Raw genomic sequence first — 12,392 nt, forward strand, 5'->3', positions numbered from 1 at the left:
GAGGAATAGGAGTCTCCAAAGGCTCTAAATCATACCCACAGCGATTGGCAAAGGACCAATCCATAAGACTCAAAGCGGCGCCAGAGTCGACATAGGCGTCCGTGGTAATAGATGACAAAGAGCAAATCAGGGTCACAGATAGAATAAACTTAGACGGTAAGGTGCAAATGGAAACAGATTTACCAAGCTTTTTAGTGCGCTTAGAGCATGCTGATATAACATGAGTAGAATCACCACAATAGAAACACAACCCATTTTTCCGTCTAAAATTCTGCCGCTCGCTTCGGGACAGAATTCTATCACACTGCATACTCTCTGGCGATTTCTCAGTGGACACCGCCAGATGGTGCACTGGTTTGCGCTCCCGCAAACGCCTATCGATCTGAATAGCCATTGTCATGGATTCATTCAGACCCGCAGGCACAGGGAACCCCACCATAACATCCTTAATGGCATCAGAGAGACCCTCTCTGAAAGTCGCCGCCAGGGCGCACTCATTCCACTGAGTAAGCACAGACCATTTACGGAATCTTTGGCAGTAAATTTCCGCTTCATCTTGCCCCTGAGATAGGGACATCAAAGTTTTTTCTGCCTGAAGCTCCAAATGAGGTTCGTCATAAAGCAACCCCAAGGCCAGAAAAAACGCATCCACATTGAGCAACGCAGGATCCCCTGGTGTCAATGAAAAAGCCCAGTCTTGAGGGTCGCCCCGGAGCAAGGAAATCACAATCCTGACCTGCTGTGCAGGATCTCCGGCAGAGCGAGATTTCAGGGACAAAAATAATTTGCAATTATTTCGAAAATTCTGAAACCCAGATCTATTCCCCGAGAAAAATTCCGGCAAAGGAATTCTCGGCTCAGATACAGGTGCATGACAAACAAAATCTTGCAAATTTTGTACCTTCGTGGCGAGATTATTCAAACCTGCAGTTACACTCTGAAGATCCATTGCAAACAGGTGAACACAGAGCCATTCAAAGGAGAGAAAAAAAAAAAAAAAATTTCAGCAGACTACTTATTTCTCTCCTTTCTCAGCCAAGGATTTTAACCCTTTAGTGGGCCGGTCAAACTGTCATGATCTCAATGGCAAGAGATCATAGCATCAGCATATATAGGAACTAGCTCTTGGAAGATGGAAACTGAGCTGACCATGAACTAAACCTAACGCACAACTAGCAGTGGCCGGGTAGCATGCCTACGTTGATTCTAGATGCCCAGCACCAGCCGGAGGACTAAATAAAACTAGCAGAGGAAAATATTAGTCCTAGCTCACCTCTAGAGAAATACCCCGAAAGGAGACAGAGGCCCCCCACATGTATTGGCGGTGAATCAAGATGAAATAACAAACGTAGTATGAAAATAGGTTTAGCAAATTTGAGGTCCACTTACTACATAGCAGAAGACAGAAAGGACACTTTCATGGTCAGCTAAAAACCCTATCAAAACACCATCCAGAAATTACTTTAAAACTCTGGCATTAACTCATAACACCAGAGTGGCAATTCCTGTTCACAAGAGCTTTCCAGACACAGTAACGAAACTACAGCTGTGAACTGGAACAAAAATGCAAAAACAAACATGGACAAGAGTCCAACTTATCTAGTAGTTGTCTAGGAGCAGGAACAAGCACAGAGAGGCTTCTGATAACATTGTTGACCGGCAAGCAACTAACAGAGCAGCAAGGTTATATAGCGACTCCCACATCTTGATGGGAACAGGTGAACAGAGAAGATGAAGACACCAGTTCAATTCCACCAGTAGCCACCGGGGGAGCCCAGAATCCAAATTCACAACATTATTGGCTGCAAAATGTGTGTTCTGTTGACAGCGTGGCAGTCAATCACTGAACTCTGCCTCTCTAGATGGAATGTCATGCTTGCAGATTTTGAGCTCACTGATACAGCTGGATTACAGCTAGGCATTGCTAGTGTGATTAGACTGGGCAGGTATACTGGGATACAAGCACTGGAGACCTTAGAACTAGCAAGCATACAGACTGGCTAACAGAACACGTTGCTCAGGCACCTCCCAACAGGTGGAGGTGCCTTAAATAGTAAGTGTCTCCTAGCCATTGGCTGGGGTAACTTTAGGATAGTGCACTCTGTTTCTTTATGAAACCAAGAGTGCCCGCATGGGCACCCTAAGCGCAGTGCCCATGGATCTGCCCGATGTGCGCAGACCTCGGGAGAACACAGGAGCCGGAGGAGGCATGGGCTAAGGGCCGTGGTGTTGAGTGAGTCTGTGTCCCTAGAGGATGATGGAGATCATGCAGGGACACCGGCGCTACAAGTATTTTGTATTTTAATGATATTATCAGCTTTTCTATCTGCAGCTCTCAGGAATGCAGAAATGTGAAAAAAAAGCCAAGAAGGCCTTCCTTTTTTTGAAAATAAACATTAATGCTCATGAGTATACAATTTTAGGAATTGACTGATCAAGAAAGAATGAAAGAAATTAGTATTACGGCGAAGTCAGATAACATATACCATATAACATAGACAATGATCACATTGCAATGATCAGACTGGCTGGCGGCTCTCCTGACCTGAGCATGACAGCATGTATTTTTATGTAGCTGTCACGCTCGGGTCAGGAGAGCTGCCAGCCATTCTGTGCACTGCGATGCGATCACCATCTGTGTTGCACAGCTGTCTGACTGTGCCCTTAGAGTTAAGCAAAAAGATTTGCAAGACTCTGGTACAGCGAGTATGTTGGCAGTCACTAGCCACAAAACCAGACTCCTACTCCTATAACCCAGCATCCTTGGCGCGTCTACTGATCAGTAGGCCTGACATGATGCCATTATTGAGCATTGGTGGGTGAAAGGAGGTTCTCGGACTCCAGTCTAGTGGTCATGGACTGATAGGTCCTGCAAATCTTTTTGCTCAGCTGCATACTTTCCATTGCCTTGTAACTTTGTGTACAAGTTTTTTGTGCAGCATGCTTATCTTTTTCTTGCAGTCCCAGATACACGACAACCCCCACAAATTTCGGGTCCATCCAATGGGTCCAAAATAGAAGCAGAACTTGGTAAGATTTTTACAGTTAATTATTTTACTCGTATTTGCTTTTAGTAGTAACACTGATGGAGTTAAGGCCCGGTCACACTTAGCGACGCTAAAGCGGTCATTTTACATCTCCCAATGCTTTGTCAAGGCCTCTTAACACAAACCCAACATTCCTGCTAATAGCGCTGAATAATCTTTTTTTTATTAGGAATTAACTGGAAAATGTATGCGACTGAGTAATGCTAAATCTTACAGCCAGTAGTTCAGCTATTGAATATTCGCAATTCTTATGCTGTAGATTAATTTTCTGGACTTTCAACTTATTTTTTGTTTAATCAGGAAAGCCCCGTAAATTAACCTGTCGAGTTTTTTTTGGATATGAAAGATCTTTTAATCCAGTAATCAAGTGGACAGTTTTGCACCCTGAAATAAAAAAGCGTTCTGCCCATATTGGAGGACGTGAGCTTTGGTAAGTACATTCAATTTTCCTTGTAACTTTGCCTATTTGCTACAGTCCAATTCAGCAATTATATCACTTGCAACCAAGTCATAGGAAAAAGTGATGAGAGTGGGAAGGGGAGTTTAATAGTTATGATCCCAGCCAGAGTGCCATCTTTACACCTAACAACTAGGCAATGGTAAATTTGACCATTATGTCACGTACATACAGGTCCACTTATAGGCATCATTTTTGTCAGATCTTACAACTCATTTGCTTAGTTCTCTTACACCATATGTTTTATATTATTTCAACCCAGGAATTTTAACCTGCTAAAGAGGTTACCTTAGGACACACATTTATGGTGTAGTCACAGGATATCGCATGAATATCTAATAGATGAGGGTCCCACTTCAAGGACCCTCATTTATCTCTGAAACAGAGATTCATTGAACATGCACAATTCTCTGTCTTACAGCTATGGGAGTTCCGGCACACTTACAATAGCTCTTTAACCCCTTCACCCAAAGCCTGTTTTCACCTTCCTGACCAGGCCAATTTTTACAATTCTGAGCACTGTCATTTTATGAGGTCATAACTCTGGAACGCTTCAACAGATCCCAGTGATTCTGAGAATCTTTTCTTATGATATATTGTACTTTATGATAGTGGTTAAATTTATTTGATATGATTTGCATTTATTTGTGAAAAAAATGGAAATTTGGCAAAAATTTAGAACATTTTGCAATTGTCAAACTTTATTTTTATTCCCTTAAATCAAAGAGTCATAGTGCACAAAATAGATAAATAACATTTCATACGTCTACTTTACATCAGCACAATTTTTGACATATAATTTTTTTTGTTAGGATGTTATAACAGTTAAGAGTTCACCAGCTAGTTCTCATTTTTACAACAAAATTTGCTAAACCATTTTTCTAAGGGACCACCTCACATTTGAAGTGACTTTGAGGGGCCTATATGGCAGAAAATACCCAAAAGTGACACATTCTAAATACTGCACCCTCAACGTGCTCAAAAACACATTCAAAAAGTTTATTAAATCTTCAGGTGCTTCACAGGAATTTTTGGAATATGGAAGAAAAAAAATAAACATTTACTTTTCTTTCACAAACATTTTTCATTTAGACCTAATTTTTTTTTAGTTTCGCAAAGGTAACAGGAAAAAATGGACCATACATTTTGTCGTGCAATTTCACTTGAGCATGCCGATACCCCATATGTGGGGGAAATCTACTGTTTGGGCGCATGGCAGGGCTCGGAAGTGCAGGAGCGCCATTTCACTTTTTGTATGTAAAATTTGCTGGCATAATTAGCGGACGCCATGTCATGTTTGGAGAGCCCCTGATGTGCCTAAACAGTGGAAACCGCCCCAAAAGTGACACCATTTTGGAAACTAGACCCTTTAGTTAACTTATCTAGATGCGTATTGAGCACCTTGAACCCACAGGTGCTTCACAGAAGTTTATATTATTAAGCTGTAAAAATAAAAAGAAAATCACATTTTTCCCAGATGAATCTTTTTTAGCTTTAAATTTAGCATTTTCATAAGGGTAACAAGAGAAATTGCTCCATACAATTTGTTGTGCAATTTCTCCTGAGTGCGCAGATACCCAATATGTGGAGGGAAAACAAATGTTTGGGTGCACGGCAGGGCTTGGAAGAAAGGAGCACCATTTGACTTTTTGAATGTAAAACATGCAGGAATAATTAGCGGTTGCCATGTCACATATGGAGAGCCCCTGATGTGCCTAAACAGTGGAACCCCCCCCAAATGACACTATTTTGGAAACTAGACCCCTCTGGGACCTTATCTAGATGTGTATTGAGCACCTTGAACCCCCCAGGTGCTTCACAGAAGTTTACAACGTTTAGGCTACTTTCACACTTGCGTTGGTACGGATCCGTCGCTAAGCGTCGGGCCGACGTACCGATGCACGTTGTGAAATTTGTGCACGACGTGGGCAGCGGATGCAGTTTTTCAACGCATCCGCTGCCTATTCTGAAGTCTGGGGAGGAGGGGCGGAGTTCCGGCCGCACATGCGCGTTAGAAAATGGCGGACGCGGCGTACGAAAAAACGTTCCCTTGAATGTTTTTTCATGACGACGGTCCGTCAAAACACGACAGATCCATTGCACGACGGATGCGATATGTGGCCATCCGTCGCGATCCGTTGCTAATTCAAGTCTATGGGAAAAAACGCATCCTGCGGGCACATTTGCAGGATCCGTTTTTTCCCAAAACGATGGATTGCGATGGATGCCAAAAGACGCAAGTGTGAAAGAAGGCTAAGCAGTGAAAATAAAAAAAATCATATTTTTCCCACAAAAATCTTTTTTAACTAAAAATTTTGTATTTTCACAAGGGCAGAAGGAGAAAATGAAACCCAATGTTTGTTGTGCAATTTCTCCTGAGTTCACTGATACCCCATAAGTGACCCCATTTTACCAATTAAACCTCTCAATGAATTCAGTTAGGGATGCAGTGAATATATTAACACCACAGGTGTGTCACACTTTTAAACCGTTGGGCAGAAAAAATAATTTATATTTTTACCACCAAGATTGTGTGTTAGCCCCAAGATTTACATTTTCACACTGGGAAATGGGTAAAAATGGCACCAGAATTTGTCCCACAATTTCTGCTGAATGTAGAAATACCCAATATGTGACTGTACAGTACTACTTTGCCATACAGAGTGACTCGGGAGGGACGGAGCGCTATTTTCCACCTGGAGCACAGATTTTCCAAGACTAGTTTGCGGATTCCATATAAAGAGCCCCTAAGTGCTAGAAAAGCAGAATCCTCCCTCAAGTGACCACATTTTGGAAATTATAACCCTTTGGGAATTTATCTACAGATGTAGTGACTATTTTGACTCCATGGGTGTTTTATAGAAACAGGCAGCAGTGGTTGTTGCTGAGTGAAAATTGAAACTGCTGTTGTAGTGACCAGTACATTGTAGGGACCAGTATGTTGCAGTCAACCGTACATTATGCCCAGCTCATGCTTCTGGAGACACACATCTGTAAATTAGGTGGGCTCTCGTCACTATAGAAATGCCAAACATGTGGGTGCTAAATGTGATGTAGACACACTGGAGCTCAGAAGGTGGAGGGGCATTTGGATTTGGGAGCAGAGAATTTGCTGAATTTCTTTTGGCGGGTGAGGAGCCATTTTACTTTTCCAGAGCCTGTGTGCTACCAGTAACATGGAAGCCCCCTATATTTCCGTTAACAGATGACAGATCTGAGTGGGGACTTGCATTTTTCATGGATTGAGTTGAAGCTTTTATTGGTAACATTTTACATGTTTGAGATCACATTTATCCGGCACTCTACACTGAGCACTTACTTTGGGGCTTCCATCTAAATCTCCGAGTGATGTGACAGATGAAACCCCCAAGAAATCCATTCACCAACCATAATGAGGCAGCAGATTTACTCTGGACTCCGTCTGGCCCCTGTTCAGCGGTGTCCTTTTCAGAAATGCACAAAACTGTGGCCAACTACACTTTTATGCAATCCTAAAAAGACGGACACTGCCGGATCACCGGTTTTATGCCATCCACAGTGCCTCCATCAGCCTCATTATAGGGAATTTTCTGCCTGGGGTTCTGTCTGAATCACGTATTTCAGAGATTTACACGGAAACCCCGATGTAAGCGCTCAGCGCAGAGCGCAGGATAAATGTGTGCTGATACTTACTGTGAACTATGGGAGGCAGAATGAAAAAATCAACAGCATGTGAAGAATTGCTTTTATTTATTTTTTACGCAGTTCTGGTGCGGTATAAGTGATTAGGTGACTTTATTCTTCGGGTCAGTGCGATTACAGCGATACCAGATTTATATCCTGGTTTTTATGTTTGGCTACTGTCACACACTAAAAGACGCTTTTTATTGGGAACTTGAAAGCTGTAATTTTTTCATATTGATGGCTTGTTTTTTTTCTGGGATGAGCTGACGTTTTTATTAGTACCATTTTCGGGTCCACGACATTTTTTGATCGCTTTCTATTCTGATTTTTGGGCGACAGAATTACCAAAAACCAGCAATTCAGGAATTGCTTTTTTTTTTCCTATACCATTCTGCATGTGGTAAAATTGGTAAGGCCGCTTTATTCTTCGGGTCACTACGATTACAGCGATACCTCATTTATATTTTTTTTATGTTTTGGCGCTTTTACACAATAAAAACTATTTTAGAGAAAAAATAATTATTTTGCATTGCTTTATTCTGAGAGCTATAACTTTTTTATTTTTCTACTGATGGAGCTGTATCATGGCTTGTTTTTTGTGGGACAAGATGACGATTTCATCGGTACCATTTTTATTTACATCTGTCTTTTGATCACATTTTATTGCAATTTGTGGTCAGCAGTATAATGATAAAGCATTTTTTTTTGCCTCGTTTTTCAATTTTTCTACGGAGTTCACTGAAGGGGTTAAATAGATTGAGAATTTTATAGAACGGGCCATTACGGACACGGCGATACCAAATATGTGTACTTTTGTTTTTTTTATCTACATAAATGTATTTATTGGAAAAATATTTTTTTTTTTCTTTGAGGATTTAAAAAAAAAATATTTTTACACTTTGTAATTTTTTTTTACTTTTTTTACATTGTCTCAGGATACTGCAGAGTATCAGATCAGGATCTGACAGGCAGGGAAGGAGGTATGTTGGCGCCTGCTCTAAGGGTATGTTTCCATGGGCAGAAACCGGCAGCGCTTTGGACGCAGCACATGTCCGCTCCATCCAAAGCACTGCTGGCTTTTGAACGACTGTCATTCCACATGTGTTCATTGAACTATATGGAATAACCGCTTCCTATACATTGGACGGTGATATTTATCTTGCGGAGACGGAGCGTCTCCGCAAGATAAATACACATGCTGCGGTCTGGAAAGACGCGCCACATTTCTGTTTATGCAGTAAAGCCAGAGACATCCCTGCACGCATAGTGGAGATGGCATTTCTTCAAATCCAATCCACTATGCTGTAATATCTGAACTCTGTGTGTTTGATGCTGCCGATGAACGCAGCGTAAAACCCACAGCGTTTACTGACCATAGAAACATACCCTTAGACAGGCTCGGACTGGCCCATAGGGTAACAGGGGAATTCTCTGGTGGGCCCCTGTGCAGATCTGGGCTCCCAATCCCATTGTATGTGCAGTACTTGACATAATTCACTTGATTTACTCTGTACAGAAAAAAACAGCATCTCATCATTCATTAACCAAAGTACCCAGCTTATTATTATATAGAGATATAAGTAAATGTGAGATCGAGGATAGTGTAATATTTGAATGCAGATGAAAAGTGGGCTTCCCAAAGTTAATGTTACTGGTGGGCCCTTGACACCACAGTCCAATACTGCCATTAGATACCCTTGAGAAAAAAAAAAAATGTTAAATGTTCATTTTTTCCTTCCACATTGCTTCAGTTCTTTTGAAGCACTTGAAGAGTTAAAAAACTTCTTGAATGTGGTTTTGTAGTTTTTAGAATGGTGTCACTTTGGGGTATTTTCTGTCATATAGGCCCCCAAAGTCACTTCAAATGTGAGGTGGTCCCTAAAAAGAAATGGTTTTGTAAATTTTGTTGTAAAAATGAGAAATCGCTGGTCAGCGTTTAACCCTTATAACTTCCTAGCAAAAAAAAATGTTGTTTAAAAAATTGTGCTGATGTAAAGTAGACATGTGGAAAATGTTATTTATTAACTATTTTATGTGACATAACTCTCTGATTTAGGGACATAAAAATTAAAAGTTTGAAAATTGTGAAATTTTCAAAATTTCAAAAATGTACATATTTGGTATAACTGCATCCATAAAAATCTGAGCGATCAAAGCATAGAATTGTTTAACCCATATGGGTTATTGAGATGCCAAAATTGCTTTTTTTTCACGCAATAAACCAAAAAAAAACAGCCTGACATGCAAAAAAGCTCTCATACAGCTCCTCTAACTGTAAAATAGAAAAGTTATGGGACTCAGAAAATGGTGACACAAACCAATTTTTTTTTTACAAATGTAAACGTTTTTTCAAGATACCAAAAAATAGTAATAAAACTGTGCAAGCATGTTATTGTTGCAATTGTACATACCTGAGGAATCATGTTGCCAAGTCATTGCTACCTGCACAATTAACACTGTAAAATAAAACTCAAAAACAATGATCGAATTGCTTTGTTACTTTCACTATTTCACCACATTTGGAACTTTTTTCCCATTTTTCTTTACACAATATGGTAAAATAAATGGTGTCTTTAAAAACTACAACTCATTCCACAAAAGAGCACGGTCAATGAAAAAATAAAGTTATGACTCATTAAAAGGAGGAAATACCGAAAACGCAAAAAAAAAAATGGCTGCATTCTTAGAGGGTTAACAAATAGTGTACTACAAAAGTGCTAAGTTTTGCAAACACTATCCAACAAAATCCGTTTATGGGGATAGGTGTAACCCGTTAAATATTAGGATACACTGCTTTAGTTATTCTCAACATTAGTAGATGTTACGCTAGGTTCAGGTAGGGGCGGGACAGGTCTCGAGAATTAATTGGAACTGTGGGGGAACCGTTACTCAGGACGACCATGTACTGCCGCTTCCTCAGGCACAAGATGGATCCACTTGCTCACACAGACACAATTGATAGAGTCCTCATGAACATGAACAGTGTAGTTTAATATCACATCACATCCAGTACAATTCAAGTCTCTCAAGCACAGGCTGCACAAACAGTACAGTGCTTCTCAAGCTATGTCTCCACGTTCAGGATGGCCGGCGTTATCGCCGCAGCGGCGAAGCCGCTCGGCGCTAAGCCCCGCCCCCTTTCTGGGACGCGATCATGCCGGATGTGTTAACTCTTCACATCCGGGATGATCGCTCTCTCCCATAGCGCCCTGTGATATGCCTTGCGGTGACGCTGCGTCCCCGCAAGGTGTACGGACATGCTGCGATCTGAAAAGACGCGCAGCATGTCCGGAGTCGCAGGGCCGCCGCGTGCGGGTTTCCACGCATAGTGGAGACGGGATTTCATAAAATCCCCTCCACTATGCTGGAACATCTGGACGCTGCTTGTTTGACGCTGCAGCTCTGCGCAGCATCAAACAAGCAGCGTTTCCTGACCGTGGAAACATACCCTAAGGCTGCTTTCAAACATCAGTTTTTTGCTTTCATGTTGAAAAATGTTGAATGTTGAAAAAAACGGATCCGGCAAAAGTTGCCACCAGATGTATTTTTTCTCATAGACTTGTATTAGCAACGGATTGCGATGGATGGCATCACATTTCATCCGTTTTTTGCCGGATCCGTTGGAAATTTGTTTTCGGCGGCCAGAGAAAATGGACATAATAAAGTTTTTTGTGTCCATCGAAAAAACAGACAGCGACGGACATCTAGTACGGTGAGATGGAATGGAGGGAGGGGTTTGCTGAGGGAGATGATCCCTGTGACACAATTCCTTCCAGTCCTTATCTTAGTGCTCATGATTAGTGTTGAGCATTCCGATACTGCAAGTATCGGGTATCGGCCGATACTTGCTGTATCGGAATTTCCGATACCGAGATCCGATACTTTTGTGGTATCGGGTATCGGGTATCGCAACAACATTAATGTAATAATGTGTAAAAAAGAGAATTAAAATAAAAAATATCGCTATACTCACCTGTCCGACGCAGCTGGGATCTCAGCGAGGGAACCGGCAGCGTTGTTTGTTTAAAATTCGTGCTTTTACTTGGTTACGTGAAGTCCCGGCTTGTGATTGGTCAGGGCGGCCATGTTGCCGGGACGCGGACCAATCACAGCAAGCCGTGACGAAATTATGTCACGGCTTGCTGTGATTGGTCCGCGTCCCGGCAACATGGCCGCCCTGACCAATCACAAGCCGGGACCTCACGTAACCAAGTAAAAGCGCGAATTTTAAACAAACAACGCTGCCGGTTCCCTCGCTGAGGTCCCGGCTGCGTCGGACAGGTGAGTATAGCGATATTTTTTATTTTAATTCTTTCTTTTACACATTAATATGGTTCCCAGGGCCTGAAGGAGAGTTTCCTCTCCTTCAGACCCTGGGAACCATCAGGGATACCGTCCGATACTTGAGTCCCATTGACTTGTATTGGTATCGGGTATCGGTATCGGATTGGATCCGATACTTTGCCGGTATCGGCCGATACTTTCCGATACCGATACTTTCAAGTATCGGACGGTATCGCTCAACACTACTCATGATAGATGCTCTCAACTAGCAGTACAGGCCCAGCCCCACTCTGTAATGGAATCTTGTGTCCCTGAACTTTTGTGAGAGACAGATAACACAGCACTCATCACTTGGATTGCAGCAAGAATAGTAAACAAGTTCCATACAATCCCCCTGGGACTCTGCTTACTACTTCCTGTCTCCTGTGACTGTGTTAACCCCTCTAGTTGCTGGATGCTTTTGAAGCAACAGCACTCAGCACTAGTGATGAGCGAATATACTCGTTACTCGAGATTTCCCGAGCACGCTCGGGGGTCCTCCGGGTATTTTTTAGTACTCAGAGATTTAGTTTTCATCGCCGCAGCTGAATGATTTTTACAGCTACTAGCCTGCTTGATTACATGTGGGGATTCCCTAGCAACCAGGCAACCCCCACATGTACTTATGCTGGTTAGCAGCTGTAAATTATGCAGCTGCATCAACAAAAACTAAATTTCCGAGCACTTTCACATACTCGGAGACCCCCCCGAGCGTGCTCTGGAAATCTCGAGAAATGAGTATACTCACTCATCACTACTCGGCACTACTTCTTCCACATAGATATAAATTTAGTTTAAGAAGGCCTGTCACCATTCAAAAATGACCACTTCTTGCTCTTAAAGGGACTTTGTCAGAACATAATGACTGTCCAAACCAAGTACAGGCGCTCGGTGCTTCATGG

General features: G+C 42.0%; 1 protein-coding gene across 1 annotated transcript in view; it reads left to right on the plus strand.

Moving 5' to 3' along the window:
• The window catches only part of IL18RAP (interleukin 18 receptor accessory protein), a 50,680-nt gene that overhangs the window by 20,156 nt on the left and 18,132 nt on the right, over positions 1 to 12,392 (plus strand). Inside the window, exons 5-6 of the mRNA XM_077296639.1 lie at positions 2,962 to 3,030; positions 3,348 to 3,477. Of these exons, the coding sequence (XP_077152754.1) occupies positions 2,962 to 3,030; positions 3,348 to 3,477 (199 nt within the window). The remainder of the gene's footprint in view (positions 1 to 2,961; positions 3,031 to 3,347; positions 3,478 to 12,392) is intronic.

The sequence above is a fragment of the Ranitomeya variabilis genome, chromosome 3 (genome assembly GCF_051348905.1).
Source record: "Ranitomeya variabilis isolate aRanVar5 chromosome 3, aRanVar5.hap1, whole genome shotgun sequence".
NCBI lineage: Eukaryota > Metazoa > Chordata > Amphibia > Anura > Dendrobatidae > Ranitomeya > Ranitomeya variabilis.